Genomic DNA, 19,465 nt, shown 5'->3' with positions numbered 1-19,465 from the left:
CGCTATGACTCTGAGATGATCGCTGCCCACGCTGTGCTGCTGATAAACTGACGGAGATTTATAAAAATAACATTTATGAGTCAAATCTGCTTAAACAGTTATTAGATGAACGCGCCTCAATCTCTTCATATTGCCGGTGACCATTATATCTTCTGCTAGACGGATGGGTGTGTGTGTGTGCCGGGCTTCTACCTACATGCATATAGTACCTGCCTACATTCATACCTACCTACCTACCTACATACATGCATACAACATGGCTACCTGAATACAGTACCTGGCTACATTCAAACCTACCTACATACATACAACATGGCTACATACCTGCATGCATACAGTACTTACATGCATGGCTACATACCTACCTATATGTAGACTCACCCACACACGATGGATTTTTTTTGTCACATGAGACGCTCTTCCCATTGGTAACCTTAACCCCTGCCATGTCGCTGCCGTATGTCACATTGGTGTTGTGACTGGCTGCTGTAAATATACAGCTCTGAAACGCACTATTCGTTTTTTTGTTGTTTTTTTTTTTTTGGGGGGGGGGGGGGGGGATATTATCAGTACTGAGAACTTTATATTCCCCTTCAGATGTATAAATATTCAGCTTTGTATGAAGTTGCAGTGAATGGACAGCAGACTGGAGCATAGTGAGTCCTGGGTGGAATTCCCTCCCCTCCCATCGCTATTTATACGTGTTTGTAAAATGAATTGCGTTACACATGTAAACAATGTGCTGCTGTAGTACAGGGGCAGCGGTGGGGGCCTTCAGCACCACGGTTTATTGTTACTCTCCACTCCGGATGACATTAGAATTCCTGGCACTGTGTCAAGTAGGCAAAATGGCATTGCGTGGCAGCATACAGCGAGCAGCGCACTGTACTGCTGGTGTCATGTAATAATGGACCCCACCTATCAGCTGACTGCCCACCTAAGTCTATTCTACATGCAGCCTCTAGCCAGCCGCCTCATATGAATGATTGGACAAATAAGTAGAGTGAGGCCTGGAACCCTCTACAAATCGCTGGCGCAATCTCTACCGTTTTTAATTAGCGGTTTGTAAGCAATTTTTATGAGCATTTTCCGACGATTTTGGGAGCGATTTTACAAAGTGTAAGCTTCTGGCCAGCGATTGTGATAGCAATTTGCGATTAGCGATTTTAATTCGGATTGGTCTTTTCAATTCATTACAATTTTTTTTTTACAGTTAGCAGTTATTTAAAATCGCACACAAATCGCTCTGTAACGATTCATGAGCGATTTGCCAGCGCTTCAATACTTTATACATTGAAACGCAAATGCTCCCAAAATGCTGCATGTCCTGCGATGGCAAATTTGCTAATCGCAATCACTACTGTGGAATTTGTTAAAATTATTTACATTGGCAGAGTGTTTAGGGAAAGCGCTAGCGATTTAAAGTGCTCCCTAAACGCTCAAAAAAGCGCTCTACTGGGTCCCAGGCCTGTTTGCATTTCAGCTTGAAGAATAGTGTCCTCTGTAAAGACAAATTAATGTCTGGAGTCTGCCTGAAGCTTCGGCCTAGGAGGAGTGAGCTCTGGTTATTGCTTGTTGGATTGCTGGTCACTGTGTAACTGGTAATGTACTTTTCATCAGGACTCTAAATGATCCCCTTAATGAAAAACCCCAGTTCAGTGCACCTCAATTCTTGCACAGAACAGATGGAAAACGAGAGAAATTCACCCTGTATGTATTTAGTTTAGCCCTTGGTGGCGCCTCACCCTTAGGTCCTCCCTTGGTGGCGCCTCACCCTTAGGTCCTCCCTTGGTGGCGCCTAACCCTTAGGTCCTCCCTTGGTGGCGCCTAACCCTTAGGTCCTCCCTTGGTGGCGCCTAACCCTTAGGTCCTCCCTTGGTGGCGCCTAACCCTTAGGTCCTCCCTTGGTGGCGCCTAACCCTTAGGACCTCCCTTGGTGGCGCCTAACCCTTAGGACCTCCCTTGGTGGCGCCTAACCCTTAGGACCTCCCTTGGTGGCGCCTAACCCTTAGGACCTCCCTTGGTGGCGCCTAACCCTTAGGACCTCCCTTGGTGGCGCCTAACCCTTAGGACCTCCCTTGGTGGCGCCTCACCCTTAGGTCCTCCCTTGGTGGCGCCTCACCCTTAGGTCCTCCCTTGGTGGCGCCTCACCCTTAGGACCTCCCTTGGTGGCGCCTCACCCTTAGGACCTCCCTTGGTGGCGCCTAACCCTTAGGACCTCCCTTGGTGGTGCCTAACCCTTAGGACCTCCCTTGGTGGCGCCTCACCCTTAGGTCCTCCCTTGGTGGCGCCTCACCCTTAGGTCCTCCCTTGGTGGCGCCTCACCCTTAGGACCTCCCTTGGTGGCGCCTCACCCTTAGGACCTCCCTTGGTGGCGCCTCACCCTTAGGACCTCCCTTGGTGGCGCCTCACCCTTAGGACCTCCCTTGGTGGCGCCTCACAATTAGGTCCTCCCTTGGTGGCGCCTCATCCTTAGGACCTCCCTTGGTGGCGCCTAACCCTTAGGACCTCCCTTGGTGGCGCCTAACCCTTAGGACCTCCCTTGGTGGCGCCTAACCCTTAGGACCTCCCTTGGTGGCGCCTAACCTTTAGGTCCTCCCTTGGTGGCGCCTAATCCTTAGGACCTCCCTTGGTGGCGCCTCATCCTTAGGACCTCCCTTGGTGGCGCCTCACCCTTAGGACCTCCCTTGGTGGCGCCTCACCCTTAGGACCTCCCTTGGTGGCGCCTAACCCTTAGGACCTCCCTTGGTGGCGCCTAACCCTTAGGTCCTCCCTTGGTGGCGCCTAACCCTTAGGTCCTCCTTTGGTGGCGCCTAACCCTTAGGTCCTCCCTTGGTGGCGCCTAACCCTTAGGACCTCCCTTGGTGGCGCCTAACCTTTAGGTCCTCCCTTGGTGGCGCCTAATCCTTAGGACCTCCCTTGGTGGCGCCTCATCCTTAGGACCTCCCTTGGTGGCGCCTCACCCTTAGGACCTCCCTTGGTGGCGCCTCACCCTTAGGACCTCCCTTGGTGGCGCCTAACCCTTAGGACCTCCCTTGGTGGCGCCTAACCCTTAGGTCCTCCCTTGGTGGCGCCTAACCCTTAGGTCCTCCTTTGGTGGCGCCTAACCCTTAGGTCCTCCCTTGGTGGCGCCTAACCCTTAGGTCCTCCCTTGGTGGCGCCTAACCCTTAGGTCCTCCCTTGGTGGCGCCTAACCCTTAGGTCCTCCCTTGGTGGCGCCTAACCCTTAGGTCCTCCCTTGGTGGCGCCTAACCCTTAGGTCCTCCCTTGGTGGCGCCTAACCCTTAGGCCCTCCCTTGGTGGCGCCTAACCCTTAGGCCCTCCCTTGGTGGCGCCTAACCCTTAGGCCCTCCCTTGGTGGCGCCTAACCCTTAGGCCCTCCCTTGGTGGCGCCTAACCCTTAGGCCCTCCCTTGGTGGCGCCTAACCCTTAGGCCCTCCCTTGGCGGCGCCTCACCCTTAGGCCCTCCCTTGGCGGCGCCTCACCCTTAGGCCCTCCCTTGGCGGCGCCTAACCCTTAGGACCTCCCTTGGCGGCGCCTCACCCTTAGGACCTCCCTTGGCGGCGCCTCACCCTTAGGACCTCCCTTGGCGGCGCCTCACCCTTAGGACCTCCCTTGGCGGCGCCTCACCCTTAGGACCTCCCTTGGCGGCGCCTAACCCTAAGTCCCCCTCCAAAAGCCACCCCCTCTTCCACAAAGCTGCAATATGCGTCTATGAAGGTAAAATTGGCTCTCGATTAGTGGAAAGAGGGGCCATTTGTTGCGGAGAAGCTTTGCAGGGAAAGAAATGGCTTGCGGATAACTACGTTGTGGAATTGCTTGCGGGCGTGGAGCAATTTTACCTTCATAACTGCATACTGCGGTTTTGCGGAAGCCGCTATTTGCGTTAAATTGGGCTTCCTGAGGTGCCCGCTTGTGGTCACCGCCTTGTGCCCAAATTACCATTCAATGCCGCTAAAAGTGTCTTTTATCATAGGCACCTATGGCAACGCTTCGGTCTCCCTCCCCCTGTCCTGCTATAACTTCTCATACGTGACAATTGGGGATTGTCAGAAGATGCAAATACTTTCTGATTATGCTGATTGTTAATGTGTAATTATGCAGCTTGACAATGGACCAGTCGAATCATATCTCAGCTTTATTCGATTGATCCATTTACAAGTTCAAAAAATTGATTATACCTAATCATCCGGTGTTTTTACTATATTCGTTGAAAACATTTAACCGCTAGCCGACCTTGTCACGCCGATGGACGTGGCGGCAGCCCCAGGATTGCCTAACGCAGATAGGCAGAAGGTCCTTGGGGGCGAGGTTTGCAGGAGATTGAGCGCGCCAATGCGTGCGCATACCCACTTGGATGGCGGAGATGAGCTCCGCCTTCAGTCTGCCAGCTAGGATCGCCGCTAGGAGACTGTTAGATGGCGAAACCACAAGACACGGCGGCTGTCATAGGCTGAAGCCTACAATTTTTTATTTTTTTTTATTATTCCCATTAAAATGCATTTAGAATATAATAATTCTTAACATAATGTACCACTCACAGAAAGCCTAGTCGGTAGCGGAAAAAACACGGTATAGATCATTTCGTTGTGATAAGCAGTGATAAAGTTATTGGGGAATGAAAGCGAGGAGAGTTGAAATGTGAAAATTCTCTCGTACATAAGGTGAAACATCCCCACGGGCTGAAATGGTTAAAGGAGAACTGTAGTGAGAGGTGTATGGAGGCTGCCATATTTCTTTTTAAGCAATACCAGTTGCCTGGCTATTCAGCTAATCCTCTGCCTCTAATACTTTCAGCCATAGCCCTGAACAAGCATGCAGCAGGTCAGGTTTTTCTGACAAATTTAGACAGATATGACAAGATTAGCTGCATGCTGGTTTCTGGTGTGATTCAGACACTTCTTTAGGCAAATAGACCATCAGGGCTGCCAGGCAACTGGTATTGCTTAAAAGGAAATAAATATGGCAGCCTCCATATCCCTCCCACTACAGTTCTCCTTTAAGCTATATTCTGTAGAGTTCCCCTGAGGGGATGCTTGGCTAGAGCTTTAGGGCTGGCTGGTGGAGGCCTCTTTGTTTACATGGGGACACGATGGCCTGTGTGTCATATACTCTCAGCGTCACCTATTGGCGGCAGACAGCTGCTGCGCCGTCCGTGACTCATACGCTGGTTTTTGGCAGCCGCATGCCGGCATCTGTTAGCTGGCGCGGGACGCAGATCTGACACGCTAGATTTATGTGTTTTATCAAAATAAATCATTCTGATGAGGGCGACGCTCGTGAATCATGGCCAATAGCCGGAGCAGCGGGAAAATGTATCCCGTTACCTCAAATGACGTCTGCAACCGAGAGGAACATGGCTGCCTCCCGACTTCGTGCATCCTCCTGCCACAAAGAGGACCTGTCAGCATATTACTGATTCTAGTGTTCTGCTACATACACACTTCACATTTCTATCACTAAAAAGGGCTGGTCATGATCGTTTCAGTTGTCCATTTAGGAATGGTTATGGTAAAGACCAGTATGTTCTGTCTTATCTGGAGCAGGGGGAAAGGGGGGGGGGGGCGCGAACAGGAGTTGCCCAATTTGCAGGGTAAAATGGTAGAACAGCGATTTGGTCATGAGGCAACTCAACAAATTACAAACGCCCTCAGTGGTCCTCAGGGATGGGACAGCTGAGGGTTCAGGTCCTCAGGGGTGGGACAGCTGAGGGTTCAGGTCCTTGGGGATGGGACAGCTGAGGGTTCAGGTCCTTGGGGATGGGACAGCTGAGGGTTCAGGTCCTTGGGGATGGGACAGCTGAGGGTTCAGGTCCTTGGGGATGGGACAGCTGAGGGTTCAGGTCCTCGGGGATGGGACAGCTGAGGGTTCAGGTCCTCAGGGATGGGACAGCTGAGGGTTCAGGTCCTCAGGGATGGGACAGCTGAGGGTTCGGGTCCTCGGGGATGGGACAGCTGAGGGTTCGGGTCCTCAGGGGATGGGACAGCTGAGGGTTCGGGTCCTCAGGGGATGGGACAGCTGAGGGTTCGGGTCCTCGGGGATGGGACAGCTGAGGGTTCAGGTCCTCGGGGATGGGACAGCTGAGGGTTCAGGTCCTCGGGGATGGGACAGCTGAGGGTTCAGGTCCTCGGGGATGGGACAGCTGAGGGTTCAGGTCCTCAGGGATGGGACAGCTGAGGGTTCAGGTCCTCAGGGATGGGACAGCTGAGGGTTTGGGTCCTTGGGGATGGGACAGCTGAGGGTTCGGGTCCTCGGGGATGGGACAGCTGAGGGTTCGGGTCCTCGGGGATGGGACAGCTGAGGGTTCAGGTCCTCGGGGATGGGACAGCTGAGGGTTTAGGTCCTCGGGGATGGGACAGCTGAGGGTTCAGGTCCTCGGGGATGGGACAGCTGAGGGTTCAGGTCCTCGGGGATGGGACAGCTGAGGGTTCAGGTCCTCAGGGATGGGACAGCTTGAGGGTTCAGGTCCTCACGCTTCACACTTGGGGGGCGGTCACAGGCAACTGTGGCGGCGCCAGAGTGATTTCTGATATCAAACTGAAAATTATTGGAAATCAGTGTGCAGTGTGTGGGAACTCAACAGATCTATGATCAGATCCTATTAGCGAGGGATCGATCATCTATCTCATGGTCGATCTGGCCATACAGTGAGCATTGCGTGGCCACTGTCAGACAGCAGGAGGATCTCCCAGCAGACGTGTTGTGCAATGAGACTTGTCTGGATCTGCACGCTCGCTGTGGAACGTTTTGCTGTAGGCCAGAGACGGTTGTGGAAGGATTGTAGGAGCGAAAACCGAGAACAACAGTCTAAAAAGTTTCACTGACCTAGAAAATTACTTTTGCGGCCCCAGACTGCCCAGCCAAGAGAGAAATTGCCTGTCCCGGCAGCAGCACGGAGAGCGTAATCTGATAATTGCCTGCTTTAGTCCAGTCATCCGAGCCGGCGGATAGCGTATCTAGCCAAGGGGACGGCAAGACAATGGGGGGGCAGAGGAATAACTCCTAGTTAATATGCAGCGCTTATGCAAGCCTGGGAATCAAACCACCACATTACATGTAGGTCACCTTTCTACACACTCCAGTGAGAAACGATTGCTCAACCCAGCCGAAAGCGATTGTTATCCAAGCAATGCGATCGCCGTACATTAAAAGCCTCTGCTGCTGAAGGAATCGCTGTAGCCCTCTATTCAGTGCTTCATGAGTGATTTTGTCATTAAAGGATACCCGAAGTGACATGTGACATGATGAGATAGACATGGGTATGTACAGTGCCTAGCACACTAATAACTAGGCTGTGTTCCCATTATTCTTTCTCTGCCTGAAAGAGTTAAATATCAGGTATGTAAGTGGCTGACTCAGTCCTGACTCAGACAGGAAGTGACTACAGTGTGACCCTAATCTCTCTATATACATACAGGGTGCATTTCTCTAGGTTTTCTTTCTGTCCTGTGTAAGAGTTCAGGTCCACTTTAATAAATTCCCAGCTGGCTACAAATCTTAATGTAAAGTTTATTTTATTAAGTTACCAGGAGGTTTAAACTTTACTTTTCTGTAACCATGGAAACAATACTCTTGAGTTGATTTAGGGAAGTTTGCAGGTTGCTAAGCAGCGCACACTGTTCAGGAATGCTCTGAAATCACTGGTACATAACATTAAGCTCCAGGGCCAATGTGCATATTACCTTTCTTTCCTAGGTTGTATTGTCACACCTTGGCAGTAAAATGCCTTTTAACCAGTTCAGAGCAATTTTCTCCTTTCAGTGCTCCTCCCTTTCATTTGCCAATAACTTTATCACTACTTATCACACGTAAAATATACGTTTTGTTTTTTTGCCACAAATTGGGCTTTCCTAAGGTGGTACGTTTTGCTAATTTTATTTTATATGCCTTTTAACAGGAATTACAGATACAAAAAATTAAAGGGAACCTAAACTAAGAAGGATATGGATTTTTTTTTTTTTTCCTTTCAAAATAATACCAGTTGCCTGACTCTCCTGCTGATCCTGTGTCTCTAATACTCTTAGCCACAGCCCCTGAACAAGCATGCAGATCAGGTGCTCTGACTGAAGTCAGACTGAATCGCCTGCCTGCTTGTTTCAGGTGTGTGATTCAGACACTACTGCAGCCGAAGAGATCGGCAGGACTGCCAAGAGATATCTGCAAACAAGCTGCGATTCTCCTACAATTGTCTGCATGAGCAACTTCCTGTGTCCTGTGACAGCTAATAGTGAGTAAATGGCTTCCTGCGTCCCTTTAGAAAGCATGTCACTAGAGAGAGCTCTGCTGTGTATCAGTATATACATTACAGCTGCACGTCTAAAGGAATACAGAGTACCCAACAAGCTCATCGTGAACCAGAGCAGCAGAGCCTTGGGTTCTTTTTAAAACAGAAGGCTGTTTTAAAAAGAACCCAAGGTGGGTTTCTGCAATCAATATAGGACACAGGAACATTCTGCATGCTATCACCAGCCTCTGTGTCCTTATAGTGTGCCCCCAGGCTCCCCCCTCCCAGGCTCTATTGTCCCCCTTAGAAAAACCGCCAGGCTAGCGACACACAGATTGTCGCTAGCTAGCTGTTTACCTTTAGGCTGCCATGCACCGCCGCTCCCCTGCCTCCTCTGTAGCACGGCTCCCCCGCCTGTGTCCCTCCCCGCCTCCGTAAGCCGATTGGAGGAAGTTTACGAAGGCGGGGAGGGAAGGGACACAGGCGGGGTCTGCGCTATACAGGAGGCGGGGGAGCGGCGGTGCATGGCAGCCTAAAGGTAAACAGCCAGCTAGCGACAATCTGCATGCCGCTAGCCTGGCAGTTTTGATAAGGGGGGACAGCAGAGACTGGGGGAAACCTTAACTGAGAGGGATATGGCTGTTTCCTTTTAAACAATACCAGTTGCTCCACTGTTGTGAAGTCTACATTAAAGGGCAGGTCTTCGTGAACTGAAGCAACGTTTTCAGTAAATTACCGAACATTTACTGTTCCATCTGGAGTCGGGAAGGAATTTTTCCCTTTAGGGGCTAATTGGACCATGCCTTGCAAGGGTTTTTTTGCCTTCCTCTGGATCAACAGGGATATGTGAGGGAGCAGGCTGGTGTTGTACTTTATACTGGTTGAACTCGATGGACGTATGTCTTTTTTCAACCAAAATAACTATGTAACTATGTAACTATTACCGCATGTGTGGAAATCTTAGTGAATTTGGATTGGAAAAAAGTCTAAATGACCGAATGCAACAATTGGAGAAAGAGAATAGCCTGGCACTGCTGTTATGTGATTGATTGGTGAACTTTGATAAGGCATGTATATGGCCAGTCCTTCCAGTAGAAATAAACCGGCATGGTAAGTGAGAACATACCAGAGGTGGTGACAGAGTTGATCAGCAGTGGGTGCGGGACACAGAGATGAGCCTAAGGGCCGTTTTGCGCGGTGGGCGCTTCTTCCGAGGCTGTGACAAATAAATTACCAAATGCAGTATTTACCGACCTTATTTTGTATTACCGAACAGCCTTGGTGAATTGAAGCGACTGGCTGAGTGGGAGGGGTAAGGAGAACAGTGGACTTGGCCGTCGTTCAGGCGAGATGAAGTAGTATGAGGATTTGCCCAATCTGCTCATAGTATTTAATATCTGAACTATTATTATTATTATTATTATTATTAAGTGCCAACATATTCCGTTGCGCTGTTCAAAGAAGGAAAACCACTTTGGGGTACATAATAATACAGACAATGGCCTAAATTCACAGAGCATTATCAAACGTTTATCAAACACTTTATCAAACGTTTGATAATTTACCTCATGGGTAAAATCTCATTTTAAATTCACTAAGGTGTTATATATTTATCGAATGTTTTACCGATAAAACATTCAACAAATATATAACACCTTAGTGAGATTTTACCCATGAGGTAAATTATCAATCGTTTGATAAAGTGTTTGATAAACGTTTGATAATGCTCTGTGAATTTAGGCCATTCATTGATACCAAATATGGACACTGGTACAAAATACAGAACAGGTGATTAAGATAACAGATGTAACATGGTGAATAAAAAGTATAACCGAGAGCAAGCTATGAAATGGATAACAAATTTGCGAGCTTACAATCTAAAGGTATGTAAGGAAACGAGAGGTGTTTACCCTCCTACTACATGAAGGTGGTAACATTGGCCAATCAAAATTGAAGGTGTGTAACAGGCTTTAGGTCTTGTACATACAAACCAACTTTCGGGCAACTACAGCTATTGATCCTTCCAATTATTATTAAAGTGGACCCAAACCAAACATTTTATTTTTAATTAAAAATATTTAGTTGCACCACTCTGACACATACAAAGATAAATAAACACTCCTTCAAGCCTATGAGCATTTCAGTGCATGCTTTTCACCCTTCTCTTTTCATAACTAGGGTTATACTGGGGGCAGCCATTAGTAATTCCTCCTTTGCCGGACACCATCTACTCCACCAGTCTGCCGGATTCTGTCCCGGCAATATGAAAGGAAGGGAGGGGTTCCTCCAATAAATGTAAAATATTTTATATTTGTCATCATGCAGCTGAAAAAAGGCTGCTATTTATTATTATAATTTAGAAAATAGATTTTATTTATGAAATCTTGTATTTTTAATTTGGGTCCCCTTTAATTAGGTTAGTGTAGTTCCAATGGGTTCCTGTGATATTATCTCTGCAGGGTTGATATATACCAGCATGCTGAATCATTTAACGTCCAAAAAAACACACCCAATCGTTTATAGAACATTTTGGATTGATTGGCAGAAGAATTGGCTTCTGATCATTTGTCAGTTGGATTGTTGCTGGACTTGGGCAGTTCTGGTGTTGGCTGTAGGTGCTGGTTGCTTGTACTGTAGACGGTGGGCTTCAGAGTGCCCTGGGAGTTCAGCTGCTACTTTCACTTGTTTCCTATACATCTGGGGCCCAGTATAAGCTAGAGCAGTGATGGCTAACCTTGGCACTCCAGCTGTGACAAAACTACAAATCCCATCATGCATCTGCCTCCCGAGTTATCCATGGAGCTGTCAGAGTATTGCAATGCCTGATGGGACTCGTAGTTCCACCACAGCTGGAGTGCCAAGGTTAGCCATCACTGAGCTATAGTGTTGGTATGAAGGGAAGTTTAGGTCAAACTGGGGTCAGGAATCAAATGAGGACTCCTCAGTTCACTGTGGTGGCCATTTTCTTCTCCACCTCTTCATGCCTGTTGCGGAGGTTTTATTCGGATTCTGCCTTACTGGCTTGTTGTTTAGCTGCCCAATAATTCTTGTAGGGCCAGTGGAAGGCAGAGCTTTCCTCTCAGCAGGCCAAAGCTAGATTACCCACAATTCAACAGAGACTGCTACTCCTGGTGTTGTGAGTGGTCCTGTCGTGTACCTCATGAAGACCCGGTGTGGGCTTTTTGAACTGCAGGAAGTGTGAGCTTCAGCCTCCTCCAGCATCAGTCTCTCGACATGTGACCCTCTGGAGCCAAAGTGATGAGGACTCTAAGGAGGCTGAAGGGAGATTGCATCAATGGTGTGCGGGGAGGTGAGTTTAGTTACCTGGCCTCTCTGCTTGGAGGGCACATCTGCCTTCCTAATACTATTGGGGGTACATCTTTCTACTTAATGCTTTGCTCACAGGACTACCCAATGCTGCTAACGGAACGTCGTATCTGAGTACATGAAACTATTATCTAGGTGACATCTGGCTACCAATGGTGGCAAACCATGGACAAGGGTTTCTCCGGTGCCTTAGGTTGATTTATGAGGGCATCTGGGGGTGAGTACGTATCGCGGCAGCACTACATGAGTTGGACGGCGGGTGGTGCCGCCAATAGTAGAATAATTTAAATTACCAATATTTCACTATTTAGTACCCCAAACTCCTCCACTGTAAATTTCTACCCACCACCACCACTCCTGATTTTACTGTTTTTAAATTGTTTCATGTTTTTTATTCTGCTGGCGCCTCTGTATCCATTGCACATTGTTATTCACCTGGTGGATGGGTGTGAAAACCCCTTTTTTCCTACTACGGAGAGCGACTTCTTAACCTGAGTGGGGACAGGCTTATTTTCCCCATATAAGAGTGGTTGCCTGACACTTGGCAACCCATGTTTGTGAGTATATCTCTATTTGCTATTACATTTAAACTTCAATATCACCAATAATACACTATTGGGGGCTCCCGGTTGTTTGTGTTTTTTTTCCTATTTTACCACCACCTAAATCTCAACTTTAAACCCCCCCCCCCTTTCAGGTGCCTAACCCTTCCTTCCCACACCACCTAATGCCTAATTCACCCCACACGCCGCTAATGCCTTATTGCCCCCCTTTCCGTAAGTGCCCAAAACGAATCTCACTCCCAAGTGATCAATAGTTGTAGCAGATAGTCTACGAACAGCTACAACTATTAATTAATATGTAGTACCTAGTTGCCTACTATCCGTTTGGTCGCATGATAACAAATGCATCTGTTAGAGGTCTTCACGTCTAAAATTAGAGAGAACTATTGTAGGAAGATATTTGGACATAATCTTGCAGTACAAAATCTTAGTAGAAAACTTTATTGGCACAATACAAAATATTAACCCTTTCCACGGGAGTTTTTTCCTAAAGGGAGTAGTTTCTGCTCGGGAGTTGTTTTTTTTTTTGTTTTTTTTTACATAAAGGATTTCTCCCTGTTATACTCTCTCCCATTTTAACATGGAACATAACCTAGTAACATGGTATATCTTATTTTAAAGAACACATTATAATGTTTAATACCTTAATTGGACAGTTTGGCATCTTCTATTGGCTGGTAGCAGAGGAGAAAGCCACGGTATGGTAAATTTTACAGCAATTTCCTGGGTGTAATCCGGGCCTGCGTGAGCAAGTTTCGCAATAATAGGTGGTTTTATGCCTGCCACCCGGTGTCTTACTGTCCCTACACACAATGCAATCTTTGGTATTTCGATTGGGAATTAGAGCAATGAAATGCTGGCTACTATTTACACTCTCCTCCACGTCCATTGCATAGGATGCCATTGATCCTCTATGCAACTTTGCAAGCAATCTGCAAGAAGAAATCTGCAAGGAATCTGCATGGAATCTGCAATAAAGAATCAGCAAGGAATCAATATGGAAAAAGCAAGCAATCTGCAATGGAATCTGCAAGGAAATTTTAATGCATCTGTCACTTCCTGGTAGCGCTGATCGCACACTTCCGGTTTGGGGCAGGGGGGTACCACCTGTGTGGGCATGTACTCTTACATGCCCACTATACAAGGGGAAAGAGATCGGACTTTGCTGGGGGCCAGATGCGCTGCAAACCGCCGCTGAAAAAATGTCCCGCATAGCGGGGCTATATGAGTGCAACGGAAAATGTGCGATTTTTACGAGTGGAAAGGGTTAAAGTTTTTTTTCCTGTGTGTACACGGTCCTCATGAACATTACACAAAAGGAAGTTTTCATGAAACCAAAAATGGCATAGTCTGGCTTGACATATAGCACCATCAAAACAATGGGCTTAACATTGAGTTTAGGTATAGGCCTACATCTAAACTCATTGTTAAGCCCATTGTTTTGATGGTGCTATATGTCAAGCCAGACTAGGCCATTTTTGGTTTCATGAAAACTTCCTTTTGTGTAACGTTCATGAGGACCGTGTACACAAAGGAAAAAAAAAACTTTTTAAATATTTTGTATTGTGCCAATAAAGTTTTATACTACAATTTTGTACTGCAAGATTGTGTCCAAGTATCTTCCTTAAAGGACAATAGTTCCCTCTAATTTTAGAAGTGTTGACAAACTGGTGTGGTGGACCGCCCATTAGAGGACTCTGCCTTTTTGATTCTTAAAAAGGTTATTCCCAAATACATATTACCTGTCTATTAGAGGTCTGCCGGTTGCAGCGCCTGATTGTCTTGATCCGTTTAACAAGTGGAGGCTGCTATATAGGGGTACTGATTCTAGCATGTATGTCGTCTTTGCTATTAACCGTTAAAGTCGGTGACATTGACTTCAATTGAATTCAGAAAAAATTTGGGTTCAGATTCGAAAACCCGAAGAATTTGGATCTATTTGATCGAATGGCCAGTGAATGGAACAGGGAGCTGTCTAACCAACTCTAGTAATAAAAGTGTAATCTCAATGTATTTATTTCTAATTTGTGTTAATTCACTGAAGAACATTATTACAGTATTTACTCAATTTGCATAGCGATTTACAGAAATTGTATCGCACGCAGTATACATCTACCACTTAGGTTGCTAGAGTTACATGCAGCGTAAGGCCCAGTTCACACTTGCGGTTTTGCAAAAACCGCACCGGATGTCCGGACCGCACCGGAGCCGGATCGGACCTGAACCGTACGGTTCCGGTCCGGATCCGGTCCGGTTGCATACGGTTTCCGTGCGGTATGAACACGGTTCCGGTCCGGATCCGGATTCTTAAAGAGATAACAACCTGTATAAATACCTGGGGTTCTGGGAGGTCAGCAGAAGCTCTGGGGTCATTGTTGGAGACAGCTGGACAGCTGGATACAGAGACAGCAGTTGGGACCATGGATCCAGTCATTTTTACTCTTATTACCTGGGAATTCTCTCCTTCCTGTTGTTTACCTACTACTATGTGGGGAGAAGGCGTGCTCCTCGCAGGAGATGGTGGGTGCACCCTCTACTAGCCAGGAGGCAGAGGAAGGGAGAGTTCCAAGCCCTCTACCGGGACCTCAGACGACACCCACAGAAGTTCTACAGCTACACTCGGATGTCTATTCCCCTGTAAGTATATATACACCAACCCCCACCATTCCTAAACACCCCACACTCACCCCCACAACACCTCATCCCTGTATACCTAGCTAAACACACCACCCTGACCCCCACACCCCTGTATACCTAGCTATACACTACACCCCCACCCTCCACAACACTCCCAAACCTCTGTAAACACACCTCCCCCATCCTCCACCCAACACCTTGTCCCACAACATACTTTACAGCTTCTTCCTTTACATCTCCTGACAGGTTTGATACCCTTTTGGAGATGGTGAAGGATGACCTTAGGAAGAAGGATACCACGTTCAGGAGAGCAGTCACACCACAAGAACAACTACTCATCACACTGAGGTATGTAAAAACAAATTTTTTTATTGCAAAAACAACCACTTTCCAACATGGAAACATTCTTCCAACATGGAAGACAAAAAAATAACATATCTATGGTATAGCCCGGTCAGTTTTAAGGAACACCAACCACCAACTTTGTGCTGGAAGAGTTGTAGGGCATAGCTGCCCAAGTGTCTTTCGGGGACACCAGGCCCTAATAAATTGAAGTGCTTCAAAAACCTAACCACTGGCACAGGACCCTCTGAGCCATGGATGAAGGACACAGGTCAGTGAAAAGGCTAGGCCTCTCACCGACCAGTGTAGGTGTCCTTCATCCATGGTTTCAAGGGTCTTGTGCAAGTGGTTAGGAACAAGAAAAAAGTGAGGAGCAAGAGGAACCGATGGCAGAGGTGCATGACTACAGGTGCAGTGCAACAGGCACAAGGTTGTGACCCAGGTAGTGTCTTTCGGGGACACCAGGCCCTAAAATTGAAGTGCTTTAAAAACCTAACCACTGGCACAGGACCCTCTGAGCCATGGGTGAAGGACACAGGTCAGTGAAAAGGCTAGGCCTCTCACCGACCAGTCAAGGTGTCCTTCATCCATGGTTCAAAGGGTCTTGTGCAAGTGGTTAGGAACAAGAACAAAGTGAGGAGCAAGAGGAACCGATGGCAGAGGTGCATGACTACAGGTGCAGTGCAACAGGCACAAGGTTGTGACCCAGGTAGTGTCTTTCGGGGACACCAGGCCCTAAAATTGAAGTGCTTTAAAAACCTAACCACTGGCACAGGACCCTCTGAGCCTTGGGTGAAGGACACAGGTCAGTGAAAAGGCTAGGCCTCTCACCGACCAGTCAAGGTGTCCTTCATCCATGGTTCAAAGGGTCTTGTGCAAGTGGTTAGGAACAAGAACAAAGTGAGGAGCAAGAGGAACCGATGGCAGAGGAGCAGGACTACAGGTGCAGTGCAACAGGCACAAGGTTGTGACCAAGGTAGTGTCTTTCGGGGACACCAGGCCCTAAAATTGAAGTGCTTCAAAAACCTAACCACTGGCACAGGACCCTCTGAGCCATGGATGAAGGACACAGGTCAGTGAAAAGGCTAGGCCTCTCACCGACCAGTGAAGGTGTCCTTCACCCATGGCTCCAAGGGTCTTGTGCAAGTGATTAGGATCAACAAAGTAAGGAACAAGAGGAATCAAAGGCACAGGTGCAGGACTACAGGTGCAGTGCAACAGGCACAAGGTTGTGACCCAGGTAGTGTCTTTCGGGGACACCAGGCCCTAAAGTTCAAGTCCAGCAAAACCAAAAGTTAAAAAGCCCTGTGATGGTATCCTTCCTCCGAGGATCGGAGGTATTCAGAGGAGCATGTCCAGGAACAATTTGACTTTTTTTTTCAAATTGTATCGGCACCACTACTAGAAAAGGTGGGAGTTGCTGCCTGGAAATCTGGACTCTCTTGGGTGCTGGTCGTGGATGAGCTGGACCCTGACAGCGGTGGCCCATATTGACTGCCTCTGTAGCCGGTGTACATCTGTGATGATTGCCAGGTGGGCACCGCTGTTGGTTGTGGGGGTCTAAAAATTGGTGGTTGCAATAATGGCGTGTCCATGTGCTGTTTAATCACCTCCAGCAAATTGGAATGGCACGCCATCAGGTTTTGGGAAGGCACCTTTTCCAGATATGGTATTAGAGACATCACAGTGTGAAAACACGGGTGTGCCTGCAATTTCAGTAGTTCCTTGCTTTGTTGATGCATTTGCTGCATCATGTTCTGCAGCTGGCCCACCGACTGATGATGCTGCGCACGCAGTTGGTCGATTTCTCCTCTGTGCATCTCATGAATCATTTTAAGCTCGTCCCTGTAGTGCCCATGTACAGCGTCGAGCTCACATTGCAGTGAAGTGATGTGGGACTTGTACTGCTCCATGATATGGCCCCTGTCCTCATCTTGCAACTGCCGGGTTATGAGAGTTTGGTGGCTCTGAAGAATCCCGAGAAGTCCGGAGACAGCCCCGGACATCTCGGACTCTGTCTCTCTCCTTGTTGGGGGGAGGGTACCTCGACGCCTCACTGATGTGGTGGTCCTCACTGGTGGTGTGGCAGCATCTTCCCGTCCTCTGGCCTGTGTCGGGGTTGCCCTGCGCGCTGGTTGTGCTGCAGTCTCTCGGTGCTCCTCACTTTGTTCTTGTTCCCCTGGAGCTTCCATAGCGGTCGATTGTGGAGGTTCAGCTTCTTCCACACTCGGTCCTGCAACCTCAACATCCAAGCTCTCTTCTGCCAAGTCATGATCAAAGGAGAGAGTTGGGATTAAGGACTCCCTCCTCCTACTCCTCTCCTCGGGGCAATAGGTTACATCGGCGACGTCATCATCCACCAAGCTCTCCTCACTGCTGAACCGTGCCTCCTGGGTCGGTTCCTCTTGCTCCAAATTGTCTTCAGTCCTGTAGATAAAAACAATATTTATTGGTGTGCCAAACAGCATGTGGCGTCAATTCACAGAGCTAGCAAACACTAGCAATCACTTTATCAACCGTTTCTACCCAACATTTGATAAAGCTTGTGAGAAAAGTTCGCTAGCCATGGGAATTGAGGCCATAGCAATACATGGCCGAAGTCATGGTAAATGAGCTCTCAGTTCCTGCCCACAGTAGTGGTACTTACAGTCTAGGTTCCAGGCTTGCATTGATGAAAGACAATTGCTTGGCAAATTGGTAGTCTTTTTGTCGCCTTCCCCCGCCACTGCCACTTCGTTCGACAAGTTTTTTCTTCCGTAGCCATTTCACATATGCATCCCGTATATTGCGCCACCTTGTCTTGAACCTTTCTCCTGTAACGACATGAAAAATTGATTTCGATTATTTCTCTTGTAGGTACATCGCAACTGGACAAACATATACATCGCTACATGTCACATTTCGTATTGGGAAGAGCACGGTGGCAGGCATCGTCGTGAGGACTTCGAGGATCCTTTGGACGCGACTGAGGGCCAGATACATGCCTGTGCCGGACACCACGAAATGGGAGGAGATCGCCCAGGGCTTCTGGACCGAGTGCAAGTTTCCTAATTGTGTTGGCGCACTGGATGGGAAACACATCCGGATTCAGAAACCCGTGGGGAGTGGCAGCCATTATTTCAACTATAAAAAAATACTTCAGCATTGTTCTAATGGCAGTGGCAGATGCGGACTACAAGTTTGTGTACGTGGATGTGGGGTCGTACGGTAGTTCCAATGACTCTGGAATTTTCCAGCGTACGACCCTTTGCCGGCTGATGGAGGAAGGCAGACTGCGTCTCCCCCGTGACAGACCCTGGCCTGGGACAAGGGCACCGGCCTACCCCTATGTGTTTGTGGGGGACGAGGCCTTCGCCCTGTCCGACCATGTAATGCGTCCGTACCTAGACAGGGGACTTGATGCCAGCCAGCTACACTTCAATGCTCGGTTGAGCCGTGCAAGGAGAATGGTGGAGTGCACATTTGGGATCCTGGTGTCAAAGTGGAGGGTGTTCCACACGCCCATGCTGCTGAAACCGGGCAACGCAGTTGTCGTGGTGAAGGCAGCATGCATCCTCCACAACTTTGTGCGGCAGGAGGAAAGAGAGACTCCGGAACCCCCGAATGTGCTTCCACTAATGCCCCTGCGGAGGTATGCAACCAGGCCAAGGGTAGTGTCACTGCGGAACAGGGACCAACTGAGACTTTATTTTACCACACCACCAGGACGAGGGTGAATGTTTGGTTTTTAATATGTTTTGTTGAAATGTGTTTATTTTGGAGTTTCAAGTTTTTGAGTGATTTTAAATGTATTAATTTTTTACAATAAATTGATGTATAATAATTGGTCATTGTGTATGTTTTATGTGCACAGGTGGGGTACATCGCAGGTGGGTGGGATACATCACAGGTGGGTGGGATACATCACAGGTGGGATACATCACAGGTGGGGTACAGGTGGGTGGGATACATCACAGGTGGGGTACAGGTGGGTGGGATACATCACAGGTGGGGTACAGGTGGGTGGGATACATCACAGGTGGGGTACAGGTGGGTGGGATACATCACAGGTGGGGTACAGGTGGGTGGGATACATCACAGGTGGGGTACTGGTGGGTGGGATACATCACAGGTGGGGTACAGGTGGGTGAGATACATCACAGGTGGGTGGGATACATCACAGGTGGGATACATCACAGGTGGGGTACAGGTGGGTGTGATACATCACAGGTGGGGTAGAGGTGGGTGGGATACATCACAGGTGGGGTACAGGTGGGTGGGATACATCACAGGTGGGTGGGATACAGCACAGGTGGGGTACAGGTGGGTGGGATACATCACAGGTGGGGTACAGGTGGGTGGGATACATCACAGGTGGGGTACAGGTGGGTGG

General features: G+C 48.4%; 2 protein-coding genes across 3 annotated transcripts in view; both read left to right on the top strand.

Moving 5' to 3' along the window:
- Window positions 1–19,465, top strand: part of LOC137525371 (rho GDP-dissociation inhibitor 1-like) — a 139,294-nt gene that overhangs the window by 50,288 nt on the left and 69,541 nt on the right. The window lies entirely within an intron of this gene.
- LOC137525370 (uncharacterized) lies at window positions 14,690–18,650 on the top strand. Its single transcript, XM_068246430.1, has 3 exons — window positions 14,690–14,751; window positions 14,998–15,099; window positions 17,950–18,650. The coding sequence occupies exons 1-3, from the start codon at window positions 14,738–14,740 to the stop codon at window positions 18,302–18,304; spliced, it is 471 nt and encodes a 156-aa protein (XP_068102531.1). The 5' UTR covers window positions 14,690–14,737; the 3' UTR covers window positions 18,305–18,650.

This window comes from Hyperolius riggenbachi, chromosome 7, assembly GCF_040937935.1.
Source record: "Hyperolius riggenbachi isolate aHypRig1 chromosome 7, aHypRig1.pri, whole genome shotgun sequence".
In the NCBI taxonomy this organism is placed as follows: Eukaryota; Metazoa; Chordata; class Amphibia; order Anura; family Hyperoliidae; genus Hyperolius; species Hyperolius riggenbachi.
The sequence above is the reverse complement of the archived record's forward strand: the minus strand, read 5'-3'. Positions and strand labels throughout refer to the sequence as shown.

Coding starts and splice junctions, on each gene's coding strand:
- LOC137525370 (XM_068246430.1), top strand. Junction 15,100..17,949: donor CAACTACTCATCACACTGAG/GTATGTAAAAAC, acceptor TTTCTCTTGTAG/GTACATCGCAACTGGACAAA.